Source organism: Thamnophis sirtalis, unplaced genomic scaffold (genome assembly GCF_051295495.1).
Source record: "Thamnophis sirtalis isolate CommonGarterSnake01/CBP01778 unplaced genomic scaffold, rThaSir2_p1.2 scaffold_4, whole genome shotgun sequence".
NCBI lineage: Eukaryota > Metazoa > Chordata > Lepidosauria > Squamata > Natricidae > Thamnophis > Thamnophis sirtalis.
Genome location: NW_028261384.1, coordinates 30,250,338 through 30,268,533, shown reverse-complemented (window position 1 = coordinate 30,268,533; position 18,196 = coordinate 30,250,338). Strand labels below are relative to the sequence as shown.

Here is an 18,196-nt window from a genome sequence, read left to right as displayed (position 1 = left end):
TAAAATATTAAATTGCAACCAGATCTAGGCTACAATGGCTTGGATTTCCTCTCCCCTTTTTTCCTTTCTACAGACGTACCAATATTACTTGGAACCTGCTGATCCGAGTAAGCTCTGGTGTTCATCTGTTTAGGTAAGTGGGAGCTGAAGGACAAATAGAGCACATAAGAATTGGGAAAAATGTTTTCTCCCCATTACAGAAGGTTCTCTGTCTAGTTTTAAGCAATTAATTTGATAGGAACAATGCAAACTACGCCCATTCCACTAAGTCTCTTTAATCCTGGATTTTTACAACACACTAAACACTAAAATTTAATTAAGAAAACACCATTACTAAGCTCAAATAATGTGATGCCTAGTTCACAAAGTAAGTTAAGATAATGGCTTGCTTTCCATAATGCACTGAATCATAAACTGTATCTAATGGAACAGGATTTAGCAATAGCAATAGCAGTTAGACTTATATACCGCTTTATAGGGCTTTCAGCCCTCTCTAAGCGGTTTACAGAGTCAGCATATCACCCCAACAGTCTGGGTCCTCATTTCACCCACCTCGGAAGGATGGAAGGCTGAGTTAACCTTGAGCCGGTGATATTTGAGCCGCTGAACTGCAGATAGCAGTCAGCTGAAGTGGCCTGCCGTACTGCACCCTAACCACTGCGCCACCTCGGCCAATGTTGGCGAACCTATGATATGCATGTCAAAGTTGTTATGCCACAATGTTTTGAGTGGCATACCCGCATTCACCTACCCTGTTTCCCTGAAAATAAGACCTCCCTTGATAATAAGGCCAATTGGGCTTTTGAGTGCATGCACTAAAATAAGTCCTCTCCTGAAAATAAACCTTACTCGAAAATATTGCAATACAGCAGGAGCCATGAGGTGACCATGCTCGCCACCTCCTGTACCTCAAAAATAATAAGGCCTCCCCCAAAATAAGGCCAAGCGCTTATTTTGGGGGTCAAAAGAAAATAATACTGTGTCTTATTTTCGGGGAAACACGGTACACCTGACAACACCTATTCTTGAACCACAACCCATTCTCATGAGATTTTCAAAGGCTGTGGAGGCTGCACAAGAATAAAGTGTGCTCTCACATGGCCTCCAAATCTTCTGAAATTCATGCAAGAGGCTTCATTCAGGCTCTCTGAAAATTATATGAGGGCATGCTTTCATGGCGGTTGGAGGCCGAGGAGGTCACAGAATAACAGTCTCTGGAGCTGCTTCAAAAACCTCATGCACGCCACAGAAGCTTCAGGTAAGCCACAGAGGCCTATCAACAGAAAATAACATTGTTCAAAAATAAGAAGTACACAGAAGACCCTAAGGAGGATGGCTTTGGGGGGGGGGCAATATGTTTTGACATAAAAGGTAAAAGTTCCCCTCACACATATGTGTTAGTCGTTCCTGACTATAGGGGGCGGTGCTCTGTTTCAAAGCCGAAGAGCCAAAGATGTGGTCATGTGGCCAGCATGACTGAATGCCGAAGGCACACAAAATGCTGCTATCTTCCCACCAAGGGTGATCCTTAATTTTCTACTTGCATTTTTACATGCTTTCGAACTGTTAGAAGCTGGGACAAGTAACCGCCGAACTACCGACCTTTCTGATCAACAAGCTCAGCCCTTTAGCCACTGAGCCACCACGTCCATACCAAGCCTGAAAAGGCTCACCACTGTCTCTAACTTGTATAAACAATATGAGGAGGGATGGAGGGATAGCCAGCTGTACACACATATAATCTAGAACCGTGACCTTTTCATTAATACAATTAAGCATTGTCTTTTCTAGTAGACAAAGTTACATTACTGTTGTCAAAACTAAGAGTGACAAAACTTTCATTCTCTGGAAAACAACAACACATAAAGGAATTTATATAGCGTACATCTTCATTGCCAGGGGCAGGGTTAATAAAACTATATTACTGACATAAAAGCACAGAAAGCACTTCAACCTATTCACAAATGTTTAATAAATCTAGTCACTAAGTCTTCTCCAATGGGCTGCTATTCTAATGGGCTGGGCTCATACTCCAGGATTTCTTACCAGCATGCATGAACTCCAGCAGGAAATTGGTGACTGTAATGCTTGAAAGGATTCCTCCAGATCACAAAGGTTTATTGTAATTTAATTCATTCCTACAAGTCTCATTTACTCCAAACCCATTTCTTATTAATGCTAGTTAAAAGGGATTTTAAAAGCAGAGCTGTCCCTGCAATTTTTTATCATTATGCTATTTGAAATTCCGTATTTGTTGTTTTCATTAGTAGTTGTTGTTCTGTCTGCTTGAAGAAATTTTCATCTTAATTGTTTGGCTATGAAGTGCTTCCTAAATTTTACTGTGGTGCTAAAGTGCCGCAATTAAAAAAAAGCTGATCTACTGGATTAGATACATAAAGCTACTCTAAGATCATATTTATCCAGTAAAAATTCTTTTAAGTTCTCCAAGATTCCTAGAGATGTGATCTCCAAAAAGAAGAAGAATAGGATAAGTTACAAGCCACAAAATCTGGAATTCTTAATTATCTTAAATTAGAGGATGAGATGACTAAAAATAAATTTGTTTAGTCTCCTCTCGGAGACTAAAAGATTCTAGAATGTAGCTGGGTTAGGAAAAGACACTGAAAAATATTTGCATAGATTAGATTATCTGATGTGCAAATTCATAATTCAAGTATAATGTACCAATAGAATCCTAGGCAGAGGATAAACAGAGGATAAGACTATTACTTTTGTCCCAGCTTGTAGGCTTCACAGATAGAACCTTTTCATCACTTTTAATAATAGAAAGATGAACTATTTCAGACCTTTCTCTTTATGGCCTTTAATACAGGCATTCTGGAAATTACTGCCCACCGTATTTGGAACACAATAGGTTGAGCGTGACTGGCTTCAACTGATCAGCAATTACCCATTCATTCAAGTCTTTCATTGTTTGTTCAATGGAGTGTATTGAGAGTGGAGGTAGTCATGCAAAATATTAACTTTGATCTTGAAAGATATGGGTTCTAGTTCAGTTCAAAATTGAATACTGGGCTACCTTAGGGCTGCCTAAGTCCGATTAGTAAAACAGATATGACAAAGATCTAACCCAATGGAAACAACACATCTTGTAAAGTATTTTTTGTAAAGCCAGCTATATACATTATTTATTCTTATTTGTCAGAACTTGTATAACTTCAGTGAAGCATATTTAAATAGACAAGGAGAAGACTGAACATGCAATGCTTAATTTCAAGACAAACTCCCTTACATTGAACTTCTGTTCCTCTAGGCAGAGGTAATAAATCTGATGCCTTCAAATATTCCAGACTACCTCTTTTATAACTTAACATTCTTGACCATTGATACAACAGGGCTATCTCTGATTTTTGGATTTTTTTTAATGGTGGACACTGAAACAATAGAAAAGAAATCAGCACTATTCAAACTTCCTGCTTTATTGTTTCACATACTTAAAATCTAACCTGAGAGGTTTTATTTCCCCCTGAAAAGAGAATCTAAACCAGCAAGCAATCAAGTCCTGTGAACATGATATTTCTTATTTTCATTTTTTTTTCCTTTTAATGTTTTAGTGGGCATCTTGAATTCTTGGGAGTTACATTGCTTCTTGAGAAGTTCCGCCCCGCTTTCTTTCTTTCTTTTCTTTTTGCAGTCCCCATAGCCATCTCTGATTACAACTCCTGAAAACGCAGGTATCCGAAGCTTAAGCTTTAAAATAAACTTGGATAGAAACAAAGATCTCATTAAAGTCTTTGCCAAATTCACATATCTTCCTCAAAATACTTGACACTATTTCCTCTATACCCATCGATGGCTCTCAACCTACAACCATTTGTTCAAATTTATGACAGCTCTGATAAAAATGATTTACGATTAATCTTCTTATTTATGCTGATGCAAGATTCTCATAATTACATGATCAAAATTCTGGAATGGCAGAATTTTGGCATGTATTTACAACAGTTGCAATGTCTGGGTGGTCACATGATCACTATTTACCGCTATCCTGGGTTTTTCTGATAAAGTCAATGAGGAAGCCATATCTGCAGGACTAAGATTATATTATTTGCTTAACAATCACAGCAAAATGGCTGTAAAATTGGATGTGACTCACTTAATGAAAACAATGCTTAGGATGGAAATTGCATTCCCAATTGTGGTCATAAGTCAAGGACTTTCTGTGCTGCTTTCCCTGACTATGCAAGCATTTACTTAAATGTATCCATTCCTAATAATCTGAAAAAGAGAAAGAAATCATCCAAGCAACAAACAAAATAACCACCAAACAAATAGGAAAATGAATGCCTTATGTCATAAAGTAAACATCCTTCCTGACTTCTCTTTATAATATGCCATCTTCAAAGATGTTTTTCTACCCTTTCCATAAAAGTTCACCTTAAAAAGTTATGCTTTATTTTACAAACCACAGGATATTTGCAGTAATATTATTACACCCTAAACAAGTGGGTATCTGGTTTTTTTTTTTTTAATGGAGTTTTGGAATAATTACATGCAACAGTTAGTAAAACTAAATTTCTAAGCTCATTCAAACACCTCATCTTTTAAAGCATATGTGATCAGTTCCTAGACATTCGAAATACCGGTTCAAAAAAGTACAATATTCCCCGTTTCCAGATAGGTTTATAGAAATATTTTTTCTCGCATAAGGGTGGATGATACCTGGAAGCAGCATAAGAAACTACAGATGTGAAGCAGGAAAATGCTCTCATAATACCTGGTTGATTTTGTGTTTGCCACAGGAACAGCAAAGAGATGAGAAATTCCTTTTTTTCTGTCGTCCCTTTGGGAGCGAATTAGAAGACGCTTCCACATTCGAGTCCATATTATTTGTCTCTGCAATATCTCCGGAACCCCCCTCAAACTTACATCACGGTTTTCCAAATACTGCCTTTATTCTGCATATATATTGTGTGTGCACTGAAACAGATCTATAAGCAAATGTTCCGGCATATCAGGGTGTAGATATGATTCACAAATAGAAAATACCGGTTTTTCATGGCTTGGCTTGCATAGCTATATCTGGGTGTGGCTGAAATGCATGCAGGTGCACAACTTGGGCTCTAGCCATAAGGATAATACTTTTTCTATTAAATATATCATTTATATGGGCAATCTTAAACACATTATTAGACATGCTTCAAAACCGTTCGGGACATAAAATGAGCTCCTCCCTGATTAAACCTTTCTAAGCAGCACACAAAATTTCACTACTAATGGGGGAAAACTGGTAACTGGTACCTGAAACAATGTAGGAGACCAATGACACCATCAATTGATTGGCAGGCAAGTCAAGTCACCACCCACACCAAAATGAAATCATGTCTGCTAACAGCCTTAACATTCAGAACTAAAGAATTTAGGCGTTGGGTTCCATAACAGAATTGCTTTAAAGTATGGTCTTCTCTTAAAGACCATAAAAGTTTTTCTGATAGCACACACCTGAAACCATATAGGAATATGTGAAATTAGAGCAGAGAGAGAAAAGTAATACATAGACAAAGTGTAATGGTACATTACTAAAATATCAGAGCTTTCCAAATATGAGACCAAACTGTAGCAATTCCTAAATTTGCTATCCCATATCTGATTCCTGATCCCATTTTAGATTGTCGGTCTCAAGCAGGAACACTTTAAAACATTACTTAACACTTACTTTACTTATTAAAAGATATTTACCATTTGAAAGAGATTTAATTGGTTCATATAAATATAAAATATATTTATTTATAAATTAAAATGCATTATATTAAAATGAGTAATGTGTGAGATGGGTTGCATATAAATTTAATTAACCATTTGACTGATCAATAATGGATATGCTAGTCACAGTTGGAACAAAGATATTTGGAGGAATGTACATTAAACTGAAGATTTTGGTCCAATTCTTTTATTTAAAAAATCAAATTCAGCAAAATGAATGACATAAATAAATAATTGAAAGAGAAATCAAACTCATTTGACCATTTTCTCATCCTTACAGTATTCTCATTTGGAAATATTATAGGGAACTTATAACCTTCATATACACAACCATTATATGATTAATTAACTAATAATTACTGGGAAAATTAGCATATTAGCTTCTGATAGATTTATGTAGGCAGCCAAGATTACAAATTGTCTAAAATAAAAATTTGTTGTATTGCTTTATGAGATGCTTAGAAAGCAATAATAGTCCTTCAAGTGGCAATATCTAATTGACTTCAATAGGATTACATTACTACAGTCAGATTGCATAGTATCCCTTAGGAAGGCAACAATTTTTTAATAACAAAATGTATCTTCTTTGTTGTCATATAACTTGGCTTTTAAAGTTCTTCACTTCTCTTACAAGAATATAAATACGAATAAATATGTAGGCAAAACAAGCTGAGGTTAACTTTATGACTATGTAAAAGAAATCTATCTTTTTAGAGTACTCTTAAATTAAAATTGTAACTTAATTTTATTTGCTCATCCATTAAGAACAGGATAGGCCAGCACAGGCACTGACGCATTCCTGAAGTACAATTATAAAAATAATACACTGCAATAACAACAAACAATGAAAGTAGAGCATAGCTTCCTTCTCCACCCAAAATTTTTAAAGGTATTCGGGCAGCAACCCCCATAATTCCTCAGCCAGTACTGGGGAAGCTTGTGATATATATAAAAAAGCAACAAAGCAAAAAAACTTGCTGGAGCAAACTTAAGTGGAAATACTTAAGTCTGATGAAACAAATTTGTTTTCACTATCGATCTGTTTTCCCCCACCCCCCCAAAGTTGGCAACTTCATGAACATCATTTCGCAGAATTCACCAACCAGCCCTGGTATACACATACTGACTTATCAATTCTCTACTGAACAGTCTCTAACTCATCAAAAACAACTGAAGTAGAGGGCTGAATGCAACTTACTTGGAAGAAGAATTCAGGTTCAAGATTTGTACTCCTGCCTATTTGCTGGACATCGTACAATGCCTCCATGACTGATCTTAAGATAGTTGATTACTCGCATGGGCATAAGCAAGCCATGCACTAGAGACCTGCTTTGAAAAATCTTGGAAGCTCTAAGTATTATGGAAGGTTTTCAGCTCATCAGTAACTGCAGCAACAAAAGAACACATTTGAAATGACAGAGCATTTATTCCACTAAACCAGTTCTTCTAAACTGGCAATGTTTAAGAAAAGCCACAAGCTTTGGGAGTGTGCTGCTTGACCATTGTGGCTCTCCTACTCAACAACAACTGGTTGGGAATTTTGAAGAAACTTTTGGCTAAAGCGCAAAATCTACTCTAAATAAAGAGAGTTAGAACAGCCTAAGAGCTGGTTCAGTTTAAAAGTCCAGTTCAATACATTTATCACACAGCTCCACTTGTCTGGGATGGAAAACTGAATAAAGCTTCCTCCTTCTATCACCACTGTTTACCACATGCTGAAGAAGATAAATAGCAAACGGAGAGCTGCCATAAAGACATATTGTTGAATTTAGAAGAAGAAGATTATTTGTAAACCCCTTTGAGATGATTACATAGGAAGCAAGGTACAATTACAGATGAAGAACTAATTTTTTCCATGATGAGCCAATCCAGAAGCTTATATCAGCAGGGGGAGCGCCTGTAAAAATGTTCCCGCTGTCAGAATATCATTCATGGAGCCTTATCCTGCGCAGAATGTTTGGCTCCTATTCTCCCAATATTTCTTTTAAATGACAAACATACATCATTTTCACCAAAAATTTAACGATTAATTGATTTTTTTTAAATATTAATTTTAATGTTAGGTATAAAGTTTATATTTTCATTTTAAATATTACAGAATTTTAAAATTCTTGTACAAATGCATGGGGCAGAGAATAAAACCAACATACACACATCTATTTACCTATTTATAAAAATAAAAAAAACCAAACAGATTAATAGAACAAATGGCATCATGCCGAATTACAATATTTGAGGCCATAAAACAGCTGCTTGGTAACAATTCGCTAAATGATACGGCAAGATTAAAAAAAACATGAAGAGGCATGTCTTTACAGATAGTTCTCCACTTATGACAACTGACCCCCAAATTTCTACTGCTAAGTGAGATGGTTATTAAGTGAGCTTTGACTCATTTTTTGCTACATACAGTTCTGAAGTGAATAACTGCAGTTGTTAAGTTAATAACATGGTTAGTTAAGTAAATTTGGATTCCTTGTTGACTTTGCTTGTCAGAAGGTGATTACAGGACCCTGGGAAACCATAACCATCATAAATGCATGCCAATGGCCAAGTGTCCAAATTTAGATCATGTGACCATTGGGATGCTGCAATGGTCAAAAGTGTGAAAATGATCATATGTCACTTTTTTCAGTGCTGTTGTAACTTCGAACAGTCACTAAATGAATGGTTGTAAGTAGAGGACTACCTGTATTTGACACTAAACTTAATAAAATATGGTGCCAACCATCACTGAAATAGTGGGAAATACTATAATTGGACAATTTGTATTAAGAACTCTTCTTCACAAACCAAACCTCCGATAAGTGTGCCATCATCAAAAGACAAATCTAGTTGATATGAATGACCACGCAGGAATATAAAATAGAAGAGAATCCATTGATCCTCTTAAGTCATATGCTCATTTTACATAGACAAGCACATAGCTTATTCAGAAGAAATGAAACTCCAGATAGTGGAGCTCATAATTGCCTGAAAAGCCAAAGCCAATTGCCTGAAAATTGCCTGCAAAGTCCCCCCTTTATCTTCTGAAAAGAATTCAAAAAATTACAAACAAGAGAAGTTGAGTCACTCCAGATTCATCTTTTTTCCCCTCATGGCAAAAACATGCAAAAAATAAAATAAAATCGGAAGAGTTTTTTTTTTTTAAATCCTAAGACGGATTCAGCCCTATCAAAGTTCATGGATGTTTCCCTCTTATCCTCTCTTACAGTGAAAGGCAATCTGGAGACGATGGTATAAACATAAAGAGAGGCAAAGGTTTGGAGTCTGACTGTCCTATTTGCACACCATTAACATAATTTACAACTTGACATGGAAATTCCCCATAGAACAGCTGCAAAAATAAAATATTGGTGACATCAGTTCATGTCTTGCTACCAAGCTTTTCAAACATCTCCTGAAGGGTGAACTACATTAAACTGTTGCAGAAAAATAGGGTGTTGTGATTCTAAAAGTACTAACAGTTTCATTATAACATCAGCTATAGGGAACTAGAATCACAACTGTCCATTCATGGTGTCAACATCATCAAAATCATGAGAGCTAAAAACTTTCAAAAGAAAGTTGAAAATAGAGATTTTAACCCCAAATAGTATATATTCTGTATTTTTGTGTTTCATACTACAGGGCTTAATCTGTACATTCTCTGTTATGGCAGCATGCAAAAATTGATCTGGATACACAAGATCAATTTTGCCTGTGACACTGCTGCCATTATTACAATTACAATAAAAAAGTGTTTGCAACAGTTTTAGGCCCAAAAAGTAGTTCGTCACAGTCTTACAGTTATTCAACACAGGAGCTATGGTTCAGATTTGCTCCTTCAATTACCACAGCAGTGCTGAACGATGTCTGACAGCTGGACCAAGATGTCTCCAACTGCAGGTTGCATGTAAAGCTTCATTGTTCAGTAGTATTGTGAATAATTTTTTTTTTTAAAAGGGAGACATGAACAGATGGTGCCAAATATTGCAAAGAGAATAGGACCCAAATAATTGTAGTGTCGAATTCAAGGCAGAAATGGATAATGATGCTCACATTCCCAAGACCAGCATTTTTGAAACTCAGCAATTTTTAAGGTGTCTGGACTTCAATTCCCAGAATTCTCCAGCCAGCATCTAAAGTTGCTACAGCTGAGAAACACTGCCCTAGAAATCAACAGGTAGAAGGCAATATGCAGAGTGGGAGGACACAAGCCAAAATCAAATGGGCCCACACATATACGTTTATATCAGGGGTGGTAGTGACTTACCTTCCCTACTGATTCCTAAATGTGAGATCGCGTTCCGCACATATGCTTTTGGTGGAAAAAGAGCCTAAAAGGGATGCAGTAGAGCTGGGGTGAGTGGACAGGGCCACCTGCAATTTCTGCTACCAGTTCGGGCGAACCGGTCTGAACCGGTAGAATATCACCTCTGGTTTATATACATATTATATATTCTTTCCAACCATCTTTGTTTTTGAGCTTGCTCACTACCAACAACCTATCTCCCCAGGGAAGGATGCTGAGTTTCTTCTTATCAGAGGACAGAACTGACTGCTTTAAGAGGGTTTTGAAAATGGTCTGAGAATCAAATGAAATTAAGCCAAAGGACACATCTGATGCAGAACTGACATTTTATTATAGGATAGAAAGTAAAAAATAATTTTAAAAGTGTTGGTACAACATGGATTCCAGTTAGTTATCCATCCATCTCCAGGTTTACTGTTTTTCCCAAATATGAAAGAAAAAGGGATGTTGCCACTGACAGTCCCATCAGGCCTCAGTTATCCAAGTCAGTCCAGGAATAAATGCTACATTACAATGTAATGCAATACAATACAATACAATACAATAGCAGAGTTGGAATGGCCCTTGGAGATCTTCTAGTCCAACCCCCTGCCTAGGCAGGAAACCCTATACCGTTTCAGACAAATGGCTATCCAACATCTTCTTAAAGAATTCCAGTATTGGGGCATTCACAACTTCTGGAGGCAAGCTGTTCCACTGATTAATTGTTCTAACTGTCAGAAAATTTCTCCTCAGTTCTAAGTTGCCTCTCTCCTTGATTACTTTCTACCATTGCTTCTTGTTCTACCCTCAGCTGCCTTGGAGAATAGTTTGACTCCCTCTTCTTTGTGGCAACCGCTGAAATATTGGAACACTGCTATCATGTTTCTCCTTCTTTTCATTAAACTAGACATATCCAGTTTCTGCAACTGTTCTTCATATGTTTTTGTCTCCAGTCCCCTAATCATCTTTGTTGCTTTTCTCTGCACTCTTTCTAGAGTCTTCACATCTTTTCTATATGGTGGCGACCAAAACTGAATGCAGTATTCCAAGTGTGGCCTTACCAAGACATTATAAAGTGGTATTACATTTCACGTGATCTTGATTCTATCCTTCTGTTTATGTAGCCTAGAACTGTGCTGGCTTTTTTGGCAGTTGCTGCATACTGCTGGCTCATATTTAAATGGTTGTCCACTAGGACTTCAAGATCCCTCTCACAGTTACTACTATTGAGCAAGGTACCACCTATACTGTACCTGTACATTTTGTTTTTCTTGCCTAAATGAAGAACCTTACTCTTTTCACCATTGAATTTCATTTTGTTAGATAGTGCCCAGTGTTAAAAGTTTGTCAACATCCTTCTGTATCTTAAGCCTACCTTCTGGATGTTGGCTATTCCTGCCATCTTGGTGTCATCTGCAAATTTGATGAGTTCCCCATTTATCCCCTCATCCAGATCATTGATGAAGATGTTGAAGAGTACTGGGCCTAAAATACAGCCTTGGGGCCCAGTACTCTTCAACATCTTCATTAGATTAGATTTCTGCTCTCTCATTCAGCTGCAGTTTCCTTTGTAATCATTTCTGGATTACCTAGCCTATGAAACCTAGCAATTAAGCCCTAAATGTTAACCCCACTCTATACCCAATAGGTAGCATTTTACCTATTCTTGATGTAAGGAGAACACCAACTTTTGGTTGGAAAGGGGAAATAGGATATAATGATAAACAATATTTTCACCAGTGGTCAAATAAATTTGAAGAATCAACCTGAGGAGGAGCAGGATTCATAACTTATTTCTGAAATTCTAAAGAACTCATAAATATTTCTAAGTTCACTTACAATAAACAAACAGAAAATTAAAATATTATATATGTTTCTGGCATATATAGGGAAGCTCTCCTAAGAGAAAGCAGCTGCAATATAGGCTTTCTTGGAATTGCATCCATCTCTTTTTCTAAAGAAGCATCAATTCAATTATAAGCACACTAGTTAAAATTTTCTACAAATGTAGGATGTCAGTAGGCTCTTAAACACATAAACATAACAAAATAAGATCTACCTACCATTTATTCTTTTTCTAAGTAACTCAAGGAGGCAAACATATTTAATATTCCTTCCTTCTTTTAGTCTTCTATCCTCACTACAAGAACCCTCTGAATTGGGTTGTAGTAAGAGAGTGACTGACTTGAAGTCGTCCAGCTGGCTTTCATGCCTAAAGTGGGACTAGAACTCAAAGTTTCCTGGTTTCTAATATGGTGTTTTAACTAGTAGATCAAACTAGTCCTTATTTGATACTAATGGGATTAGAGTTCAAAGTTTCCTGGTTTCTAATATGGTGTTTTAGCTAGTAGATCTAACTAGTCCTTATTTGATATTAATGTGATAGTAATAAACTCTCACTCCTCTTAGCTTGAAGAAGCTGGGAAAGAATGAACTAATAATTAAAGTGTATATGGCCATTAAAACTATAATTTGTTCCCTTCTTCAGGAGCCTATCATTGCCCAGCCACACTACCAGATGGATATGTTAAAATCTCAGGCACCAGTTTAAATTCAATAAAAAACCAGTCACCACTATTTTCATTGATAGCTATTTCTATGTTAGAATGGACCAGATGCTTCCTGAGCCTTAATAGGCAGGAGTCTCTCACACACCAACAGCTGTTAACACATAGTTTTCTTCTTCTTCTTAATAATAGCAGCCAAAAAAACATTCAGGAAAGTTCTTCTGTATAATTGTTAATGCAGAAGAATTTTTCTCTTTTCAGAAAGGAATTCACAGTAAAAGCATAAATGGCACAGATTAGCATCAAACATCTGTGTGTTATTTAAAAGATTTTTTTACATAGCAGAAATAGAGGGATTTGCTCAAATATGCAGAGCTGTTTCTAACATATATTTTAAAGCTTTACAGTAAATTGCAATTGTCAAAATAACTTCACTTATACTCTCTTTATCACAATCAGATGCATAAGGGTTTTTTTTAATGTTCAAAGAATAGCTTTTCTATGCACACCAAAACTAAACAACATCTTTTCATTTCTATTGAAATTACTGACTCAATGTAAGTTAAAAAGAGCTAATGGCTTTTAGATAAGTTATTTATACCACTTTAAAGATGTGTATTTTTCTCATCAGAGTCAAATATTTATTCCTTCTGAAAGTAATTTATTTATAAGTCACAACAGATGGATACACAATAGCAGGCAACCCTAAGAATAGCAATGGTCTAGACCAGCCTTTCCCGATTGGATGCCCTCCAGAGGAACCGAAAAAATGATGTCTGCACCAGCTGAAAATGATGGATATTGTTATAACAACACTTCCCATGGCAAAAAGAGAGGTCACAAAACATAAAATATGCATATGGAAGAGTGAAAGATTTATATCAGGGCAAAGCTAGTATGTCTCTAAGCAATCATAGATACCAAAAACAACCAACTTTAGATAAAGCATGGATGAAGAAACTTTTTAGTGCAAACACAACATTCCACAATGGCTAACATGTGAGGGTGTGAGTGTTGGAGGCATAAATGGATCAAATCATAGGCAGTGCTATCTCTTTGATCTTTGAATCTATTTTGACCCTTCCAGAGCACACATAGCATCTAGGCCCGTGATGGCGAACCTATGCCCGCGTGCCACAAGGGACAAGCAGAACCTTCACTGCGGGCATGCAAGCTGTCGCCCAAGCTCAGCTCCACCATGCATGTGTGCATGCCTCCCGCCAGCCAACTGATTTTCAGGTCTCTGCCATGCATACCCTAAGGGTGGGGGAGCGTGGGTGGGTGTGGCTCATCCCCCCGTGGCCCATTTTTGTCCCAGAAGGCTGCAGAGAGACCTACTAGGCCCAAAACGGGGCACAGGGTATTGTGCACGCATGGGGGGGGGGAGTGCGTGGGGAGTGTGTGCACACACAGGGGGCAGGCGCATGGGGTACATGTCACGCACATATTGCATTATGAGTGCAGGCACGTGCGTGGGAGCTGTCACGTATGCACATGCATGTGCACTTTTGGCACATGATGACAAAAAGGTTAGTCATCACTGATCTAGGCTCAGACTCAGTTTATCCAAAGTCTCATTCAAATGGGTCAACGTACTTCAAAGAATAGAACAAAATTGAACTGTAATCCTAGGAGCTGTGATTGATTTCTGATTTTTACAACATAATCCCATTTACTAGGCCATTGTGGGATATAAATTAAATACATAATCTTTTGTTTGAGACCATACATGAGTATGCTTCAGGATTAATATAGTTGTGACAAATTTGGCTCTGTTCACAAGTATATGAGAGAACAAAACAACAAATAATCTTCATCAGCCCACATAAAAGTTGCAATCTTTTTGTTCAGTGATGCTACAGATATTGTTATGCCAAAAAATATTTATAACGAAGATGGTCTATGAATGCTTTATATCCCAAATGCAGTAATGTAACTCACAAAAGCCTGTATATCACACATCTCATACTTATTTCTGGGAATTTAAATTAACAAAAACTCAAAAGAATATCAATGAAAGAAAAGGTAAGGCACAATGGCAGCTCTTTCTCTCGTGACCCGTCAAAACCGCGGTCCACTAAAGCGCGCCCGATCAAAGCGTGCACGTGACATCAGCAGCAGCGCGACAAATAAAATTAAAAATAAATTAAATTAAAATTAAAATTAAATTAAAGCAAGCCGATTCACATAAAGGTAAGGGTTAGGTTTAGGGTTAAGGTTAGGGTTAGGTTAAGGGTTAGGGTTAGGTTTAGGGTTACGTTAAGCGTTAGGGTTAGGTTTAGGATTAGCGTTAGGTTTAGCGTTAGGTTTAGGGTTAGGGTTAGGTTTAGGGGGGTTAGGGTAAGGTTTTCGCGTTAATTTTAAATTTACCGCTCACAGCGTGCCGTTTTCGTCGCGCTTTAGTCTACCGCGGATTTGTGGTGGAACCCTTTCTCTTCCTACTGTATCAAACTATCTATGTGTTGCATGGATATAAGTTGTAGGAAGAGAAATACAAGAGAAAGGGAGAAAGTCATGGCAGATTACATATAATTGAAAATAAAAATAAAAATAAATTATAAATATTGAACCTGAGGAGACAAAAGAGAATAGAGTTGTGTCAAATCTATAGAAGATCCTTTACATGCACTGATGAACATTGAGAGAGGAGTTAAATAATTGCAATAGAAATACAGCAACATGGAAAACGCTTTGCACAGTTGACTCCAGTAATCTCTGGGTTCAGAATCAGTATTTCTCAACCATGGCATGTTTAAGATGTGTGGACTTCAACTTTAATGATTTACAGATGCCTAGAGTTGCCTCCATATGAGATGGACAGCATGTAAATTGAATAATTTTTTTAAAAAACCACCCCAAATTGCTGGTTGGAGAATTCTAGCAGTTGCAGTCCACACATCTTAAAACATGCCAACGTTGAGCAACACCAATCCAGAGGATCAATATTGATAAGCAGTTTCAAGTGAATTTCCCATAGAAAAGAAAACAGCCACTGATGTCTTGAGTGTCTTTATCTTTAACTTGGACCTGGACGTCCTTAGTAGAGCAATATCCAGGATTGTTGTTGTTAGTTGCAAAGTCATGTCCGACGCATGGCAATCCCATGGACAATGTTCCTCCAGGCCTTCCTGTCTCCTCTACCATCTCTTGGAGTCCATTTAAGCTCACACCTACTGCTTTGGTGACTCTATCCAGCCACTTCATTCTCTGTTGTCCCTTTCTTCTTTTGACCTCAATCTTTCCCAGCATTAGGCTCTTCTCCAGGGAGTCCTTCCTTCTCATTAGGTGGCCAAAGTATTTGAGTTTCATCTTCAGGATCTGGCCTTCTAAAGAGCAGTCAGGGTGATCTCCTCTAGGACTGACCAGTTTGTTTACCTTGCAGTCCAGGGGACTCGCAGAAATCTTCTCTAGCACCATAGTTCAAAGGCCTCAATTTCTTGGTGCTCAGCCTTTCTTATGGTCCAACTTTCACAGCCATACATTGCAACTGGGAAAACCGCAGCCTTGACTATACACATTTTTGTTGGCAGGGTAATGTCTCTGCTTTTTAGTATATACAGATACAGATACAGATATCCAGATACAGCCCTTCAAAGAGAAGGCTCCCTAAAGGCATAGGACCTGGCATTCTGTAGAGGACAGTCACTGCTGATTACACCTCCTAGATAGAACGAAACAGAGCTGAAAGTGTGGAGTTTTTTGCAGACTGCTGTGAAATTGAATTGCATGGGAAGAGGAATGAATAAAGACCAGACCACACAGAAATGGCAAACTGTGTCTCTCATGGGGTGCAAGTAAACAGAGCCACTCCTACCTTACCACCACATCAAAGGATATGACAGTTCCTGATGTTTGGTGTACAACACCCAAAATTCACTGTCATGAATTTTGCTAAATTGGTGCAATTTAATGAGGAAGAACAGATGGAGTGGAAGAGCCAGGAGGATATACAGAACAAAACAAGAATGCACTCAGTGGCGATAAGAGCAGGATTTTCTTCCCTCTTTCTGTTGTGCTATTTCAGCAAGTGTATTCACTACCAAAAAAAAGAAACAGAAAACCTTTTCAGCAAGAGATTTACCCAGTTTGTTTATTTGCACTCTCCTAACAGTTTTCTGAAAAGGGGTTTTAAATTTGGGAGATTAAAATCAGTCAGAACTAACTGACCCGCTTAGTCTGCTTTTGTTCGGAGAGATGCAAAACTACAAATGCTTTTGTGCATTCATGCTTACAAAGCTGCACACCTCACACTGTTTATATTACTAACCTCCAATGTAAATGCACTATCCATTGCCGAAATGCCCCGGCTTAAACCCAGTAACATTCCAACTTGCACCAAAGAAATACATGAGAGCTTCTGGAAGAGCAGAGGCTTACCTTCTACTTTCTACTGTGCAGGTGTAGAACTGATTATAGTACTTAGGAGGGGTTGTCTACTCCAAGAAACATCGTATTTATGGTCTTTTTCCTTTAAATGTTCCTATTAACAAAGATTATAGGCTTGTGTACAGCATCTTTGAGATCAAAGCAAGTGTAGAAGGGTGTTTTTTTTTTTCAGATGAGCACAATCCAAGCTTATTTTCTACTGGTGCTACCCAGATAATTTTGGAGGAGATGTTTTTCAAATGTCCTTAAAATTAAAATGTCCTTAAGGCTTACATGGCCTTAAATAAGATCTATCATGACTAAGCTAGTGAAGATATCTTCTAAAGTCTGTATCTGTTGAGCTTTTGCTATGTTGAGATGTCAGGCATTCTTTGTTCAATGTGTTACAATTTTTAAAACTTATTCAAGATTTTTAAATATTTTGAGAGCTTGTACTAGTTTTTTCTTCTTCCAAAGTGTTTGAATTTTTAAAAGAATCCAGTTGGGCTTGCCTTCTTAGGGATGCCTTGAGTATACCCTCAAAGTTCAGGTTGACCTAGAATAGATCTGCCACATATTTTCTGGGGTTACAATTTATTAGGAAAACTTGTTCTGATAGCCAAATAGCTCTTTAATAAGTGCACCCACATCCTTATTGATCTACCTAATATCCTTAAAAGGATGGAAAAAAAGGAAGCTGCTGGTTTTTTTTAAAAAAAAATCAATCTCAAACTACACTTCTAAATTATCATTTTTCCAACTCCACAGACACTTCTAATTCTAGTATAAAATGTAACCAGGATTGAATTGAGCTGCACTAGCATAGGAAGTTACTGATTCCTTTCTTTTATTTGCCGAGTAGTTTAAAGGCAGATAAGGCAGTCCTTTTTTTCAGTAGGCAACTAGATTGTGTGTAAAGAAAACCCTGGATTTCTTGTGGCTAGCAAGACTTTTCACTTCCTTAACACTGCCTGTCAATTTCAGACATAGCAACTGTCTTATACCCCAAAGTAATTGCTCACCAAAGAAAAAGTTGACATCTGCTGAAAATGCTTGGCATAATATCACTCATCACTTGGTTTCATCTCAAACCAAAACTGGGTTAGCATCCTTCGTATCTAAATATTGCAAGGGTCACGATGGTGATACAGTGATATCACCAGAAATTCACTTAAACAGATATTGAGTATCTTTACCTTTTAGTGGTTTTATCATATTGGTGAATTTTTTGCTTTCATTTTTGAAATGTTAGTTTATTATAAATAAAAATTCATTAGGAAATTGCCTTACAGTAGGAAAAAAAATTATTACTCTATGCCATTTG

General features: G+C 37.3%; 1 protein-coding gene across 11 annotated transcripts in view; it reads right to left on the bottom strand.

Annotated features, from left to right (window-relative positions):
• Window positions 1–18,196, bottom strand: part of KIAA1217 (KIAA1217 ortholog) — a 240,015-nt gene that overhangs the window by 198,809 nt on the left and 23,010 nt on the right. Inside the window, exon 1 of one of the 11 annotated variants that reach the window (XM_087712696.1) lies at window positions 4,739–4,936. The exons of the other annotated variants lie outside the window; for them this stretch is intronic. Within the exon in view, the coding sequence (XP_087568822.1) occupies window positions 4,739–4,846 (108 nt within the window). The 5' untranslated portion in view covers window positions 4,847–4,936. Of the gene's footprint in view, window positions 1–4,738; window positions 4,937–18,196 lie in introns of those variants that run through there. 11 annotated transcript variants of the gene reach the window in all.